This window comes from Asterias amurensis, chromosome 1 (assembly GCF_032118995.1).
Source record: "Asterias amurensis chromosome 1, ASM3211899v1".
Lineage (NCBI taxonomy): Eukaryota > Metazoa > Echinodermata > Asteroidea > Forcipulatida > Asteriidae > Asterias > Asterias amurensis.
In genome coordinates, this window is record NC_092648.1 from 21026438 (window position 1) to 21045202 (window position 18765).

The 18765-nt window shown below is 39.2% G+C and overlaps 1 protein-coding gene across 1 annotated transcript; it reads left to right on the top strand.

Moving 5' to 3' along the window:
• The first annotated feature begins 357 nt into the window (after positions 1-357).
• Positions 358-17648, top strand: LOC139945950 (peroxisomal ATPase PEX6-like). Its single transcript, XM_071943530.1, has 17 exons — positions 358-1767; positions 2240-2415; positions 2856-3039; positions 3858-4006; positions 4729-4913; positions 5323-5400; positions 5562-5713; positions 6687-6788; positions 7600-7676; positions 9928-10063; positions 11188-11393; positions 11725-11786; positions 12280-12388; positions 13212-13328; positions 13712-13789; positions 14600-14739; positions 15481-17648. Exons 1-17 carry the CDS (start codon positions 358-360, stop codon positions 15618-15620), a joined length of 3501 nt encoding a protein of 1166 aa, XP_071799631.1. The 3' UTR covers positions 15621-17648.
• The last annotated feature ends 1117 nt before the right edge of the window (positions 17649-18765 follow it).

Below are 18765 nucleotides of genomic sequence, written 5' to 3' on the forward strand. Positions count from 1 at the left end.
ATGGAAAATTTATAGTTATACTTCGCAAAGAAAACTATCAAAAATTATATAATTGTAGTTTTTAATTATATTTTATAACTTTTATAAAAAAAAAATCTTCAAAACTATAATTAAATAATACATTTATAAATATTATTTTATTATGTGACCCCCACAACATTTTGGAATAACCATCTAGGCATTGCAATTTAGTCGAAATCCAAGGTTCTTTGCATGTGTAACATGGGCGGTAATGAAGGGGCACCAGTCTAAACTAAAACTGGTGTCTGATACCCCGACTCTTCTCTAACTATTCAGGTAAACCTTTTGTTGAACCTGACTACTACACCACCTGGTGTTTATTTATTGATTTCTACAATGGCAGACCTCGGTAATATTAAACCGGATAGAATTCATGCAAAGTTTTCACGGTTTAACTTCACAGTTGATCACAACCCTCTCCATGTTGGCATATCGAAGAGTGCTTCCAACCTCCTGCTAGGGGATAAACTCGACAGCTACGTCATCGCATCCTTGCTTCAGTCAGATCAGAGTTATGAAAGTGGGCGTGAGACCGAGTTGTTTGTGTGTCTGCACATTCTAAATGATGACCTCGTTCGCAGATCAATCTCCCTCTGCCAGGTGTCTGAAAGCCCAGGCAAGTTAACACTGTATGTAACTGAACGATTCCATGAGCACTACGGCATTGCCGACTCTGAGGATGTCTTCATCAGGCCAGTGAAGGCATTCCCACTCACAAAAGTTGTGTTTGGTGCGAGGTCCAGTAGGTGCTACGACTGGGCTAAAAACCGTCTATTCAGTACAGGTTTACTTGTTTCAGTATGCCAGCAAAAGGTCTTGGTTCGTACCAGTGATCAGTTTCTTGCACCAGTGATACCGGTGTTTAGTAGCGACGAGGCGTATAGTCTGGCCAATTATCAAGACCTGATTGCATTGGAGTGTGAACCAATAAAACAAGGGATAATTTCAATTAATACATCAATTGTGATCACTCAAATTGACGAAAACAGGCAGTTCAATTCAAGAACAGTCAAAAATAAACAGGTGAATGGACCCGAAAGTGAAACTTTCAGAGATGATGTGGTCAGCCTGTTGCCAGAGCCATTTCTTCTATCTGAGTTTGCATCCAAGTTGAACAATTTAAGCTTGAAGTCATTGCTGCAGACTGAAACCGTATCGGTTCCGAAGATGGTAAACCTTCTCAGTACCGAGGAAGAACCGCCCCCAAACACACTCTACTTGGAACCTGTGATTATTCCAACAATATCAACTCACACAAGATCTACTGTGAATTACCTGACATGCAGTGAGAACCAATGTGAGGTAGAGCTACGGGTTGGCGTCACCAAATCTACTTTGAAGCGGTTGTGTGCCTTCAATGGAAGCTGGGTCGTTGTTTCAATCCCGCGGGAAGAAGTCCCAGAGCGAGAGAATGGCCCAGAGAAGGCTGCCCAATCAGAACCTGAAACATCCTCGGGTCGAGATGACGGGAAGCCTTCTGCGGATCAGCCCCTCGAGGCCAAACCTCAAAATGTTTTTACTCATCTTGCTCAGGTGTTTGCCATTGATCAGAAACTGTTTGCTCTGCTGAAGAACTCGGCGAATGGCAGCAGTGACGCTGATGCAGCAAATCTGAAGGAAGGAAGAAACGAAGAAGAGGAGTTGCCACCAGATGACAACGTCTTGTATTTGTCTCCTCGGCTGTGGTTTAATCTTCAACTTCATCCATCCAGACTCATCCAATTGAATACAGTTGTGTCTGTTAGAGTAAGTTGGATTAACAAACTACACTGCCCAAGCAACTGCAGGCCTGATACTTCACAGAGGCATCGAAGGCGATTGCCTCCATGCCCCCTGGTCAATGCCTTCGAGCCCTTGAAATGCTATTTTAGAATTTTTGAGAAGAGGTGTTTGACTGGCGGCCAATAGCATTATGATCTACTGATAGCACAACAGGATTGACTGATCGCGTAGATCAAAAGATTGTGCCAAGCATATACAAACCCCACTAGACCCAATTTAAGAGCTGCAATTTCACTTACTTGTGTCAACGATCAAACCATAAACTGGTCTTGTTCATATCTAATGCATGCCGTTTATGAGAATGATACGGATTCTACCTGTAACATTTTGATAATTTGCTCTATTTTTATCAATTATAAGTCAAGTAAAATAGTCTGCAAAACCAATGAGCTATCAAGATTAATTGATTGTTACATTTCCAATACCTTTTTTTCAGCTTGCCAAAACAGAGTTACAGCAAAGAGACAGCATCCTTGCCAGTTCAAAGAGTATCTCCACCAGCTGTCAGCCGCCCCTTGCTGCCGAGGTCCATCTCGGCCTGATCAAGTCCCCAGACTACCCCATGACCAGCAAGCTGGATAAGGCCATCAAGAAGTTCTTCACTGAGACAAGGTTCGGATGAGATGCTTCAAAGGAGCTCTCACCAGTCAGTTTTTCCTTAAAGGGTCTGGGTACTTTTTGTAGCACATAAACACACATCCACAGATTTTTATTACATGGTTTGAAGATAATGACGGTAGAAAGCTTACCTTAAAATATTACTTGCTGAGGTGCTGTAATTATTGAGAAATGAGTAAAACAAGTTACGAAAATAATTTTCGTCTCAGGAGACAAAAATTATTATAGCATGTGAAATGTTTTTTCGTGACATTGTTTTACTCACTTTTCAAAAACTACATCACCTCAGCAAGTAATATTTTAAGGTTTACAAGCTTTCTACCATCATTATCTTCAAAGGGTGAAAGTTTAGGTAAATCTGTTGACATTGTGTTTTGTGTGTTACAAAAGTACCAAACTTAAATCTAATTTCAATCTCTCTTGTCTTTACACAGGATTGTTTCCCTTGGAGATGTCTTGACTCTGAGTACCAAGGAGTTCCCAGAGTATATCCAAGATATTAGCGAGGGGTCGCACACACGTTCTCCGTTTGTTTACTTCAAGGTGATGAAGATAGAATCAGTGGTGGATGGAGCAGTGGCCTACTCAGTTGAACCACTTCAGTCTCTAGTTTTCCAGGTATAAGTTGCTATTGTTTTAAAGTGAACTCCAGTCTTGGGAACATCAAAATTCCAAAAGGCATTTCAACTGGTAACATCAACAACAAAAAACACTGATTTGTGGGGGGCTTGAACTTACATGTACAGCCTCTGGTTCAACGTGGTGGCGCTCTACCAACTGAGCTATCCAGCCCTACATGTATGTTGGCAGTCTCCCTATTTTGCCAATGCCTTTGTTCGGGGTGCCACTCTGAAGCCGTCTAATCTGTAACTTCCGTATTGACCCATTTCACCTGACATCATCATCAGAAAAATCTTGAATGCGCCATACTGGTGGGCAATTTCACTGTGCGTTTTCATATATAACTCTATGCATAGAGTATGCTGTGTGTTATGCAGTGAAGTGCGCATTTTAGACATCGCAGCGTTAATACACGTAAACCTAACTTGCCCACCAACATGGTGAGCGTGGCACCAGTCACCGCGTGTGACGCGCGTGCAAGGGGTCAATAGCCAGGGATCACACCCAAGTTTACAATTCAACCTGGGAAGCCGCATCAGAGGGATCATCTCAAGGAAGTGCAATTTTTTTTATTCAAATGTCAAGTATTGATTCACAAGGGAAACTGACTGGGCAAATTTTAAACAATTTTCAGTTGAACAAAGAAAAACTTACTAGATAGAGCGGGACTTAAACCTCTGGATTAATGTTAGGCTCTCTACCAACTCGGCTATCTAGTAGCCATACATGTATGTTGGCAGTGTTCCTAATTTGCTTTTAGTCAGAACAACCTGGGATGCGTCACCATTTGACTGTTTTTTCCATTTGGTTTTCAGGGTGTTCCTGTTTCTAGTTACATCCCAGTGACTATGGATGCATACATCAATAGTAAACTAGACCCTATATGGAGTGCGCCATTACCAGCAGGGGTCTGGAAGTACACAGATCAGATTGAGGACCTCATCGTGCCATACCTAATCCCAAAGTGAGTTGTAAATCAAGAGTGAAGTCAACTCGATCCTATGTAGTGGACCCTTCCTGTGAGCTTACATATTAGATAGGGGTCTTGAAACCCCATCCATGATCCCCTGATACCAAATCCCAAAGTGAGTTAGAACCAAGAGTGAAGTCAACTCGATCCGATGTAGTGGACCCTTACTGGGTGCTTTTATAGGCCCGCTACTTCACAGAGGCAACAATGGCGCTTGCCTCCATGCCCCCTGGTCATTCTATGGTTCCCTTGAAATGCTCCAGTAGAAATTTTACAATACTCGTAGGGTGCCCTTTACCAAGGAGAAAATGCCTTGGTGCCCTTGTCCAAAAATGAAGCATACAGGCCTAAAAACATATAAGATAGGGGTCTTATATTGCCATTCCAGATCCCAAAGTGTGGTAAACTACTAGTTTAGTCAACTTGATCCTATATGGGGTTATTTGACATATGTTGGGTTAACCGACACTTGCTTGGAGCTTGCTTGGAGCTTGCTTGGAGCTTGTAACAGATCAGAATCTGGACTTTATACAGTGCTTCAACTAATCCCACAATGAGTTTAACCCAATATGTAGTCAACTCGATCATGTGTGTGGTTAAAACAACATGAAATAAAGAAAACGGCCCTGTGACGTCAAAATTTGCTTCGCGTTTACAGGAAGTATGAACCAGGCTTGAGTCTGGCTAATAACAATTGTGCCTTCCATCCCCTGTAGATCCCAGTGTGCCCGACTGACCCCCTCTATGTTGCTGTCAGGACCCATTGGTTGTGGTAAGGTGACAGTCATCCGTGCGGTGTGTCGACGGCTGAATCTACATTGTGTTGTGGCTAACTGTAATGACCTGTGTGCTGATACCACTGCATCAACAGAGGCCAAGATCAAGAACATCATGTTCAAAGGTTAGAAGAAAACACTAGGCACAGTCCACTGATAATTTAGTGTTATAGTTTATACAACGACTGTTCAAGTGTAGAGATGCCCCTCCCCCCTCCTTTCTTTACATCAAAAGTAGACAGACGGTTGTGGAGAACCTTACAAAGACCATACATGGGGGTGTCGTAGCCGAGCGGTTAAGAGCATCGAATTCAAGTTTTCTGGTGGTTAGGGTTCGAATCCCAGTCATGGCACTTAAGTCCTTGAGCAAGATGCTTTACTATAATTGCTTCTCTTCACCCAGGGGTATAAATGGAAACCTGCAAGGGTACAGGTTGACATTGTGTCACTAGTGCCATACAGCAGCTCAGGGCTGTATCAACCTGAAACCTGAAACATGAAATTGATGAGTGTCAGAATTGTTTGTATTAATAGGTGGAATGTGTGCTCCGTGTATCCTGGTACTTCGGAACATACAAGTTCTAGCTAGAGACAGAGATGGAACCGGTGAAGGTAAGTTATAGCTAAACTCTCCTTAGTCATAACTAAATTTATTTAGTTCACTTCAGTGGACGCAATAATGCGCAAAAATACCACACAACACTCTTAAAAACAGTGAAACGGTTCTCACACCTGTTTTGTTTGGGGGGTTTTCTTGCTGATTTTGTTGATAGATTTTAGAGTGTCAGCATCACTGAAGGAGGCCATCCAGTCATTGTCCAGTACTATTCATGACTACCCAGTGATTGTCATAGCAACAACACCATCAACAAAGGCTGTACTAACTGACTTGCATGCTTGCTTCCTTCATCATCTGGAGATTAAGGTAAGATGTGGCGCGTAATGCCACTGTCTTTAGGACTACAGTTGGTGCCCCATGTTCTGGCCTTGGTACCCCGTTAGAAGTTTACCTTAGACCAAATTTGAATCTGAGAAGCGTTACTGTCATGTTTCTCAGATTGTGTATTCCTAATAGGGATTATTTTTCCTGCATGGACACATTAGCTTCGGATGTGGCATGGTTGGCTTGTGCGTAAAACGCTCGCCTCTCACCAAGGTGACCCCGGTTCGATAACCCGTGCAGGGCCAATATGCGAGTTGAGTTGTGCGTTGGCTGTCTGCTGTGCCACGAGGGTTTTCCAGATCATCCAGTTTTCCTCCCTCGGGAAAAATCAAATACTTTCGATCTTGGCTGTGCTCCGTGGTCATAATGGGTTGATGTGGCTGGTAGCCAAAGACGCCCCTGCAGGCCTGCTTCTCGAACACCTTGTAGCCGCGTCCTTCGCAATTCAGCTCTTAGCTGTAAGTAAGGATGAGTAGCCCCCCCCAAAAAAAAAAAGATTATTATTATTATGTTCATTGATATCTCAAAAATAACTGCCTTTTGAAATGAAATTTTCACTGATTAGTTTGATTGTAAACAATAACAATTGTATGGAATTAAAACAATCAAACAGCTCCATGTATTGAAGGTGTACTTTGCTTTTAAGCAACGGGATAATGCCTTCAGGCCCCAATTTCATAGTGCCATTTTTTAAGTAGGAAATTTTGCATACAGAGTTTCTGCTAGGCAGAAATGAGCAGGATACCAGACACAAATTGTGCACAAGACATTGTAGTTTGGCTGGTAACCTTATTCTTGTAAGCTAAATTTGGTTGCGCTTAGGAACGTTTACTGCTTGAGCAGCTCTTCGAAATTGTGCCCTGGTCTGTGTACTTCCCAAACACTCGTCCCTGATCTGCCACCGATATAGTTTTGTCTTTATGCTAAAGATCCTCTGTCGACTTGTTTCTTGAAGGTACCAAACGAAGAAGAGCGTAAAGAATTGCTTCAAGCTTTATGCGAGACGGTTCCTATGGCAACAGATGTAGATATTGCGTACATTGCAAAGAGGACTGCTGTAAGTATTTGGCTGAGCATTGATTTCTTTAATGGCACTGGACACTAATGGTAATTACTCAAAATAGTTGTTAGCATAAAAACTTAGTTGTTAACGAGCAATGGAGAACTGTTAATAGTATAAAACATTGTGTGAAACGGCTCCCTCTGAAGTAATGTAGTTTTTGAGGTAGAGGTAATTTTCCACTAAAATATTTGAATTTGATTTCGAGACCTCAGAATTAGATTTTTATTTCCCCAAATCAAGCCTCTGAAAGCACACAACTTCGTGTGACAAGGGTGTTTTTTCTTCCATTATTATTTTGAAACTTGAATGACCAATTGAGTTCAAATTTTCACAGGTTGGTTATTTTGTGCATATGTTGAGATACACCAAGTGAGAAGACTGGTCTTTGACAATTACCAATAGTGTCCAGTGTCTTTAAGTCTGCAGAAAATTGCCAAGCAATAAACCAATCTTTCCATGTCCTGATAAACAAATTTGAAAGTCTCCCCAATATGGAAATAGTTTCCTTATTATGTTGAATGTAATTCTAAACATCTCCCTGATTGTTGTACAAAATCAAGTAAACCGGTTCTCAATTGACAGTATGTTTGTACAGCGTAAGTTTGCTTTCAATGGGGCCCTGGTGATTTCAGGTATGATTGGCTGCAGATGTGCACCATACTCTTTTAACACAAGGTGCTTTCTCATATTCTCATATTAATGATTGATTTGAAATGCCAGTTGATAAAGTGCTATATATATTAACCCATGTATTTTTTTTTTAGCATCTACAGAAGTCAATGTTTTGTCTTCTTTTAATTGACAGGGGTTGGTTTTGGGCGACTTGTGCGCATTGCTGTCGCACACCGTAAGGTCATCTGTGGCAAGAGTCATATCGTCATGGTACGTCAAAAATAATTTCCACCTCAAATGCTAAAAAATTATGAGTGATTTCTCACTGGATCAGTGAACAAATATCTGATTGTATTGATGTTTAGAGCCAAATTATGGGTGGGGGGGGGGGGTTCTCAATGCATGAACCGGTTCTCATACTATGATGTGATATTCTGTTAAAAGTCACCTGGAAATAGAATTTTTTTTTTTCAAACATAAGAGTATATGCTTACGAACAATAAAACAATTTTTTTAGTAATTGTTTGTCACGATTTATATGTTTAAAAAATATATAAAGTTGTTTGGGGGGCTGAGTCCGCCTACCCCTTTTGTGACGTCAATCGAGGCAGACTTTGCCTGCAATGCGTATGGTAAACACACGTGCAAAGTACATGTACGTCTAAGTCGTGAGTTGGTACGTTTCTGCATTCAGCAGCATTACTCCTGGTCGGCATTGCCGGAAAAAAAACAAAAAAATTTTTTTTTTTGAAATGTACAAACTCACGATTTGGTCCATACATGTACTTTGCAATTGTGTTTACTCTACGCATTACAGGCAAAGTCTGCCTCGATTGACGTCACGTACAGCGCCCTCTTGGGTCGGGGTCTACTTTTAAATTTGTAAATAACATAAGAACTGATTTTTTAAAACCTCAGTTAACTGTTTATTCACATTCCACTCATCAAAACACATATATTAGTGGCAAAAGCTTTATTTTGAAAAAATACCACTTCCAGGTGACTTTAAGTCTGTGTATTGTAAGAAACATCATTTAATAAGCTCTGACAAAAAAAAACTCTCTAGAAAAAGTATCACAACCCTTTAATAAGCAATCTTGTTTTTCATGTAGCCAGGATAGTAAACTAAGTCATTATTTACGCATGACTAACATCCAGCGGCCTTTTACGACAAAACCTGGGTTGTCATGACATGTAATCAATCAACCAGCCTATTGGATGACATCATACTCATGACCTAGATTTCACCCAAGACGCCTCCGAGACTAAACATTACCCCAAGGCCCTATTGGGCAGAAATGTTCCAGCCCCAATCATGAGTTCCCTGGAAAAGCAAATACTCCTCGGAGATTAGCTGCCATTCAGGTTTGACGTAGCGAGCGAGTCTGCCCTGATTGCAGACTGATTATTTTCTCTTCTTCGTCTTCTTTTATTCCCTATTTGGAAACAAAAATAGGACATGATTGCCGTATGGATTAGGGTATTTGTGGGAGCTTACATGTTGTCATGATAACGTAAATTGAAGAAATACACTGAGCCGGTAACTGTTTGGTTTGCTCTTGAGGACGTTTCACAGTCGAGAACAGTTCGTTACCATAGGCACTGGACATCTTTGGTAAATGTCAAAGACCAGTATTCTCACTTTGTGTAACCCCACATAATGCATCAAACAAATCTTTAAAATAAGCACAACAGCTGATTTCAAACAACCAAATATGGACAAAATGTTTACATGTACATGCTGAATTCATGGATGTTTTTTACTATTGTGTCCTGACTTATAGCCCACATTTTCACTGTTGTTTTATATTTACGGCTGATCACACATATCACGAGCACTGTTTACGACTTATTGTCAGCTTTACTTTATACATCCCGTATAATACATTGAACTAATTGGTTGCATCCAAAGGGGAATTTGCATTGTACAATAAACCTTGTAAATAGTGCTTCGGAGGAATGCATGCATACATTAAAGGCAATGTGTAATTTAGGCTATTATGCAAAAGTCGTGCAAATTTGTACTTCAGGAACCATAAATCTTTGTGTCTCTGTTAAATCCGACTACCTTTGTCCCTGCTGAAGAGTAACCTATTACCCAGTTTCTTGTGCATTAAAGGCAGTGGACACTATTGGTAATTGTCAAAGACTATCCTTCACAGTTGATGTATCTCAACAAACCTGTGAAAATTTGAGCTCAATCGGTCATCGAACTTGCGAGATAATAATGAAAGAAAAAACACCCATGTCACATGAAGCTTGTTGTGTGCGTTTAGATGTTTGATTTTGAGACCTCAAGTTCTAAATCTGAGGTCTCAAAATCAAATTCATGGAAAATTACTTCTTTCTCAAAAACTATGGCACTTCAGAGGGAGCCGTTTCTCACAATGTTTTATACCATCAACCTCTCCCCATTACTCGTCACCCAGAAAGGTTGTATGCTAATAATTATTTTGAGTAATTACCAATAGTGTCCACTGCCTTTAATGGATGTGTACTTTTGTGTCTGTTCTTTATGCAGCTCGGTTGGAAGTAAGTTGTCAATCATTGAAGAGAAGGATCTTTGCGCTGCTGGGATACAAGTCAACAATGTGGACTTTGAGGGTGCTCTTAATAAGCTTCAGGCTGCACATGCTGATGCTATCGGCGCTCCAAAGGTAAAAAGAAATTTTGTATTTATTCACTTCAGATTTGAACAGAAATGTAAAAAAAAAAACACTGAAATGTAACATTTAAGAATCCAGACAAGAGAACGAGTTGGAGAAAAACGGACAAAAACAAAGAGTTGTTGATAACTGGAATAGACTCCCAGCCAAAGTGGTCAATGCCAGGACAACTAAACAGTTCAAAAACAGACTTTGACAAATACCTGAATGAAAATGGATATGGGATGTTAAAAGGCATAAGCCTACAATACTAAAAATCCCATTAAAGTATAAGTGTATGTGGTAAACAGAACAGACGGACCCTCAAAAAAAAAATTTTAACGTAAAAATGCATGAAACAAGCATACAAGGAACTGATTCTCTTCACCTCTTTTGAGAACCGGTTACATTTGGTGAGTTGTAGTTGTAGAGAAATAGAAATATTGACACTGATTATTTTTTTAATTTTTAATATTGACAAATAAAATGTTATGTAACCTTAGCATCCCTGGTGCCCTTTCAGTGATGGTTCCTTTGACTGTCATATGGAGTCGCTCTTAACAAGTCAAAAACCCACTGTGATTTGGGCTTCATGCACAAGGAATCTCATGTCTTGTGTGTACGATCTGTAAATGGTATCCTGCTCAGAATATTGTTAGGCAAAATATACCATATATACTGCTTAAAGGCGCCTTTGGTAATTGTCAAAGACCATCATTCTCACTTGGTGTATCCCAACATGCACAAAATAACAAACTTGTAAAAATGTTGACTCAATTGGTCATCGAAGTTGCAAGAGAATAATGAAAGAAAAACACTCTTGTTGCACAAATTTGCGTACTTTCAGATGCCTAGAAAGGGCTTCAGGCCTTAAGTTTTTTAATACTTTAGTGAGAAATTTCATCTATCTCAAAAGCTACGTTACTTCAGAGGGAGCCGTTTCTCACAATGTTTTATTTACACTATCAACAGCTCTCCATTGCTTATTACCAAGTTAGTTTTTTATGTTTACAATTATTTTGGAGTAATTACCAATTACCAATAGTGTCCAGGGCCTTTACGAAGCTCACTTAATGGGCAGTACACGCAAGAATTGGACAAGACCGCATACTTTGCATGTGTTTATTTCTCTGCAGATTCCTAGTGTGTCGTGGGAAGATGTAGGCGGTCTCGCCGATGTCCGATCAGAGATTCTGGACACCATTCAGCTTCCTCTTCAGCATCCTGAACTGTTTACTGCTGGACTACGTCGCTCTGGAGTCTTGCTCTATGGTCCTCCGGGTACGGGCAAGACTCTATTGGCTAAGGCTGTAGCTACGGAATGCTCACTCAACTTTCTCAGGTAACTCGTTTTTTTACGTCTCCTAACGAGGATGACTAGAGCAAGCTAGTTGAAATGTTGAGAACTCACTCCGCAGAAGTGAAGCTAATAACGAGAAGTCCCCTCGATCCACTAAAGCTGAAGTAGTAGTCCCGACCAATTTTTTACCTTCCGCCCAGGTAGTAGTTAAAAAGCAGGACGGTTCTTTTCAGAACTGAGAAACACACAGAGTATCTGAATCCTAAAATCGTGCAACCAAGATTCATCCTGCAATGATATCAGGTGAATTAGGTCAATAAGATGATATAATTTGAATATGCGTTTTTTATTTTTCTGTTTTTGTTTCATGTAGTGTGAAAGGACCAGAGTTGATTAACATGTATGTCGGACAAAGTGAAGAAAATGTGCGAGAAGGTAAGATTTTAACGTCACTTTAAACTCATAAAAAAAACGTATAGCTTTATTCATTCATAGTAGCACTCCGCACTAATGCCAGAAACAGAAGCTCAATATGGTGACATTATGCAAGTACCTGAATCTCAGACAACCTGTCAATGTTGTGCAAATTTCATGACGTACTTGTGCATACCTTTCTGAAGCCATTGTCAGTATTTTAGTTTACTCATGTGTACTGTACTACTGGGGTCAAGTGAGCCTATGCAGTGTCGCATGAGTAATGGAAAGTTTGTCTGAAAATCTCAAAGTCTAAATGACAATGCAACAAGCATGAACATGTAACTAAGTGTAGCATAAGCACAGCTGTGGAAATACATGAATAGGGAGAAAGAGTCAGAATGCACACAGAAAAAAAGTAAGGGGTTAACACTCTATGGGGTAACTATCATTTTTTGTGGAAGTGCACTTTTTAGTGTTTTTGACGTCTTTCTTTCTGTCTTGATTTTGACAGTGTTTGTTAGAGCAAGGAGTGCCTCTCCTTGCGTTATCTTCTTTGATGAGTTAGATTCCTTGGCACCTAACAGAGGACAAAGCGGAGATTCTGGTGGTGTTATGGACAGGTAAGAAAATCAGAATTGGTCCTGATCTATCCCATTCATTCATCCCAATAGTAATAACAATAGTAATAATAAAGACTGGATATCCACCCTGCTGGGTGTTCAAGGCGCAGCAAAACCAAAAACAAACAAAAGAAAACAGACACAACTAAATTAAGACCTATGACATGAAATAAGTTGAATTTTGTGGTACAAAGACAAGATCTAAAATTAAGTGGTAGAAAGTTCCAGATGCATAGTGCAGCTGAAGAAAAAGAACTGTCACCCCAGGAGTGTCGAGACTTGGGTTCATTGAGGAGGAGCATGGAACTTGATCGAAGATTCCTTGACGGAGTGTAAACTTGAAGTACTTCTGAGATATAGTGGGGAGCCTTCCTGTTAAGTGCTTTGTGGACAGTATGCATGTCTGCTCACAAGAAGCAACGTGATCATTCTTCTTTGTGATTGCAAGGAAAGTGTGAGAATTAGACCTCTACCTCCATGTCAGTTTAACAATAGGTTGTTAAGTAGGATTTGAAACTTTGCATGGTGGAGATAAGATATAGAAGAGTTTGCGGTAACACCATGTAATAACAATCTCTAAATGAGTTGGGGTGGTTCTGAAAAGAACCGTTGGGTTAACTCGACGTTTCGATCAGTATGCTCTGATCGTCTTCTCCAGAAGAACACTACTGGGACTCGAACCCACACTCTGCTGATCAGAAACACCAGAGTTTGCATCCGGTGCTCTGAACCGCTCGGCCACGACACGCCATTTGGAAGCTAGCCATTTTGCCAATCCAATATTGGTAAAACATTTTTGTTTTTATCTTTTGTGTTATTGTAGGGTTGTATCGCAGCTGCTAGCAGAGCTTGACGGTCTACACAAATCAACAGATGTATTTGTCATAGGTGCAACTAATCGGCCAGATTTACTTGACCCAGCTTTGCTCAGACCTGGAAGGTTAGTCTTTGAAGACCAATCATCAAGCTCCGCCTCTAAATGAACTGACCAATCAATTGTTTAACCTACTCAGTTTCCCTCGTAGTTTTTTACTTGGAAATGAAACTGTTATTCTTGTTTTCAATCTGTACACCGATGTGTTCAAATTGTAGTTACTGAGCAACGCCTGTGCACTGTACACACACGGACATCACTATGATAATGATGGTAGTAACTTAGATAGCTATGTTAGCATACGTTATTCTGTAGGCCACACATCCAATCCCCTTCTAGTTTTGGGTTTTTTTTCAACCTAAAATTGAATTGAAATTCACTCAGTCAGTTTCCTTTGCGGTTTATTACTTGATATATATATTTTTTAATGACTAATTGGTTTCCCACAGGTTTGACAAGATGTTGTATCTCGGTGTGAGTCGAGATCGCCAAGCCCAGGTGAACATTATTCAAGCTCTGACGAGAAAGTAAGTTATTTAAAGCCAGAATAAAATTCTTTATCTGCGTTCAATTAAAGTTCAATTAAAGAATGTAATTGCTGGGGTCGGAACATAATCCGCAAATTTGAAAACTTGAAATATTTTTTAACCTTACTGCATTGAAGTATACTACCCACAGGCTTGAGGGCATCGGTTCAGTATAACTGTGTTGTAATATGGGATTGAGGCATTGCATTGTGAGGTATAATAAATATTTGGTTTGCAGTATATTGAACCCTTGCCCGCGCATCCCACGCGGCGACTGGTGCCACGCTCACCATGTTGGTGGGCAAGTTAGGTTTACGTATATTAATGCCGCGTTGCCTAAAATGCGCACTTCACTGCATAACGCACAGCATACTCTATGCAAAGAGTTATATATGAAAACGCGCAATGAAATTGCCCACCGGTATGGCGCATTCAAGATTTTTCTGATGATGACGTCAGGTGAAATGGGTCAATAACACCCTGTGTGTATCTACTTGCCAGGTAGATTACGTTGTTTTGAGAACTTGTTTGATATTCTACTATCGAGGAGTAGATTTTTGGAATTCGGGAGACTTCTCAGTTAAAAAAAAAACTTTCCTGCTTTTTAACTACTACCTGGGCGGAAGGTAGAAAATCGGCAAAATGTGTCTGAAAATGTGTTGTAATATCAAATCAAATCAAATCAAAATTGGTTTATATTTAAAAAATACATCACCAAATAAAAAGTCACAGACTAAGAGAATTTGGTTTACAAAATTACATTAAAAATAAATGTTATTTTATAATAGTTTTTCATTTCCTTTGTTTAAGGTTCGTTCTGTCTCCCGATGTTAAACTGGACCTTGTTGCTGATAAATGCCCCTTGACAATGACCGGGGCAGATTTTTACGCCCTGTGCTCAGATGCCATGTTGAATGCGGTCAAGAGAAAGATCAGCGATCTTGAAACAGGTCAGTGTCAAAGAAGGAAATAAATTAAAATGATAAATAAGAATGATAACAGTAATAGCTTCTTACATAACACACCCCTAAAAGCGTATCAAAGCGCTCAGTATGCTTTCCTGCGAGGTACATGTATGTGGTGCTACAATTTTGAAGTATGAGACCTATTCCTCTAAAGAACAATGTACATGTAATAAGAGGAAACAGGAGAATGGTCTTTTTTTCCTGAAGACAAGCAGAGTAAACTGTTCGAAACGTCGAGACCAAACCGGCTCTTTTCAGAGCCAACACTCGCCCTAAGAGATTTACACATGGTTGTACCCGCAAGTTTACTACTTATTTATAGTTTCCTCTTATTTCTCCACACCATGCAAAGCCTCTAACAATACGTACATGAAATGGTTTACAAGGTGCTGTGGTGCAACATGCTGCAAATCTGTGACCGGGAACACTCCGATACGAACCCCTTCTCTATTCGATAAATGCACTGGGTTCTTTTACGTGTGTTACACAAAACTCAGGACCAACGGCTTGGCGTCCCATCCAAAGGACGAAGCATCATGGTTAAGTGTCTCGCTTAAAGACACAGGTGTCATGACTGGAACTTGAACCCACACTCTGGTGATCAGAAACACCAGAGTTTGAATCCGGTGCTCTTAATTGCTAGGCCATGACACGCCATATATTAAAAACATTATGATTATTAAAATAAAATTTCTGTTTTCTTTATTATTTGTTTTTTTTGTGAAGGTAATACCGAGGATGAATTAAGCATAGTGGTGGAACAACAAGACTTCATGGTAGCCCTGGAGTCTCTGGTCCCATCAGTATCTGAGCAGGAACTTCAGCATTACCAACAAATTCAGAACCAAATCAGTCGAGGCTTCTAGAAACTTCTCGACATTATTATCACAGTTAACAGGATCTATCCCTTTTAAAACGGCTCCCTCTGAAGTAACATAGTTTTTGAGAGAGAAGTAATTTCTCAGATGTTAAATTTGCATCAGGGATAAAGAATATTAATTTTGGTTTTTACCCATATACACCGATGTGTGTTAGCACTGTATACTCAGTACTTGCCCGAGTACTGTGAAGAAAAAAAATCACAGGCATATTACTTAGGTGGGATTCAAACCCACGACCTTTGCAATTCTAGAGCAGTAATTTCTCACTAAAATATTTGAATTTAATAAGAGACCTCAGCTGAGGTCTCGAATTCAAGGCATCTGAAAGCACACAATTTGTGTGTAAGGGTTATTTTTTTTCTTCAATTATTCTCTTGTAACTTCGATTGAGTCCACATTTTCACAGGTTTCTTATTTTATACATATGAATTTAGATACACCAAGTGAGAAGACTGGTCTTTGACAATTACCAATAGTGTCCAGTGTCTTTAATAGATGGAAATTTGCATAGAGGATAAAGAATAATAATTTTGGTTTTACCCATACACACCAATGTGCGTTAGCACTATTGCTATTCTCATTCTTTAACTCATGGGTAACCATAAGGAACATCGACTTCCAATTATCCAAAATGAGGGGGTGACTTTGTGAGAGTTTGATCAAAACTTGCCGGGTAATAATGGGTACAGTTGATGATTCCTTTTCAATTTTAACTTTTGGTGATCCCTTTTTTTTGGTTCAAGTTAGTAAGACACTCGGCTTTTAAATTTATACATTTTATCTAAAATTATAGTCTAAAATCAACTTAATGTAATTTTGGATGGCAACCTGCTTCTGCAAGCAATATTTTTCTGTGCTTAGCAAAATTGTTGTGCTTACAGGCTTTATGAAATCGGGCCCAGGTGGCTTACAGAGGCTTATAAAGAGACCGTTGGGTCATGTCTACAATAGTTTCTTTGACCATGGCTAAAAATTAGGCTGAAATATTATAAGTCATCAACTTGTAGACAGCATCTATAGCAAGAGACAGCTTGTGCAGTTTCACACTGTGTCCATATTGAGCACCAAATTCATGTCACATGATTCTTGGAATTGTTTGTGTGTAGTTACTACATGTAGTACACATAAGAGACATTGAACACCAATTTCAAGCATGATACTAATTGGTCCTTGAAAAAAACTAGGAACGTTTTTAATGAGTAAAAAAGGGCTGACCTAGATGTACATTATTGTAGACTTGAACAGAGTTTTCCTGCTACTTAATCACAATTGTTCTGATTTTTCCCAAGGGTAAAAAAAAATTTGAAATTAGGAAGCAGGAAGAATATCATGTCTGCAATACATGCAATACATTTTGTACACAATTCTGAATGAATGTGTATGGCACAATGACACCAGGGACGGCTCATGTACACAGTCACTGTCAATGGTATGTTGAGGATAAAATGAACCAAAACAAAACAGGGCTGTGTAGTGCTGTTGATTAACAGTTTGTTGTGACTAGTGTGCCACTCAGTTTTTGCTAAGCATATAAATTTTTTCATGCAGTATTATTTTTCTGCTTAACAGCTTTATGAAATTTGGCCATTTGTAAGAGATCTAAACATGTTATTTATATTTATAATCTTGCATAACTTTGGTGATGGTTGTCGATTAAACATTATTTTCAGTACATTTTAAACAAAGGTAACATAATCTATGCCTCGGATAATTTTTGAAGGGACTTTTAATTAATGACAGTAGCTATAATGTTTTACTGTTCGTCAACTTATGGAAACAGAAGACTGAAGGGAAAAACAGGACTCAATTGGGTAATTTTGAAAGAGAGAATTCTAAAGAGATGTCCCACAAAGATTTTTGCCGAAGTCAATGGGGTGATTTTAAGTACAGAGCGTGTGTGTCTTGACGATGTACGTACTTGATTGGATACATTAAATGAGGTGCATGTCCGATACGAAAATCAATGTCATTAAAATGTACATGCTTAATAAATTCAAATATATTTAACTTTTATATTCGAGTTCACTGTGCCTCTTTCTGCTCTTTGAAAATTAAAATAAAGAAATAAAAATGGTTCAATTCAATTTAGTTGTTCTTTATATGAAAACACATGACATTTTTATTTGTTTACTATACAGCATTTAAAAATGTACTTTAAAGGCAGTGGACACTATTGGTTATTACTCAAAATAATTATTATCATAAAACCTTACTTGATTACGAGTTCTTGGGAGAGGTCGATAGTATAAAACATTGTGAGAAACAGCTCCCTCTGAAGTTCTGTAGTTTTCGAGAAAGAAGTAATTTTCCACGAATTTGATTTAGAGACCTCAGATTTAGAATTTGAGGTCTCGAAATCAACCATATGAAAGCACACAACTTCATGTGACCATGCCGCGACAAGGTTGTTTTCTTCTTTCATTATTATCTCGCAATTTCGACGACCGATTGAGCTCAATTTTTCACAGGTTTGTTATTTTATGCCTATGTTGAGATACACCAACTGTGAAGACTGGTCTTTGACGATTACCAATAGTGTCCAATGTCTTTAAAAAATACACCAAGTACGTCACAAATGGACAATATACACAATGAAACATTATCTGATAAAACTACTGTTTAAACTATGGATGACACTGTCATCAGAACCCAATGACTTTCCTCAGGAACACCAAAATCACCAACACCAAAAGAAACGCTTTTGACGCCTTCTTTGTAGTTGTTTATTTTTACATTAATTGATCAATAAGTCCGTTCTAAACTCTTCTCCATTCCCCAAATGTTCAACTCGATATGTCACTCCAAATCACTTATATGAAATCAATTCAACTTCTACTTCGTCGGAAATGCTATTCAATTCCAAATGATTCTACTAAAAAAAACACACTTTCGGTACAGAAACAAAAAAAAAGTTCACAGATTTACAAATAACTTACAGGGTTTACAGAAGGTAATGGTGAAAGACTTCTCTTGAAATATTATTCAATGAAACGCTTTACTTTTCGAGAAAACATTAAAACAATTATCAATTCTCGTTGTCGAGAATTACGGATTTATTTTAAACACATGTCATGACACGGCGAAACGTGCGGAAACAAGGGTGGGTTTTCCCCGTTATTTTCTCCCGACT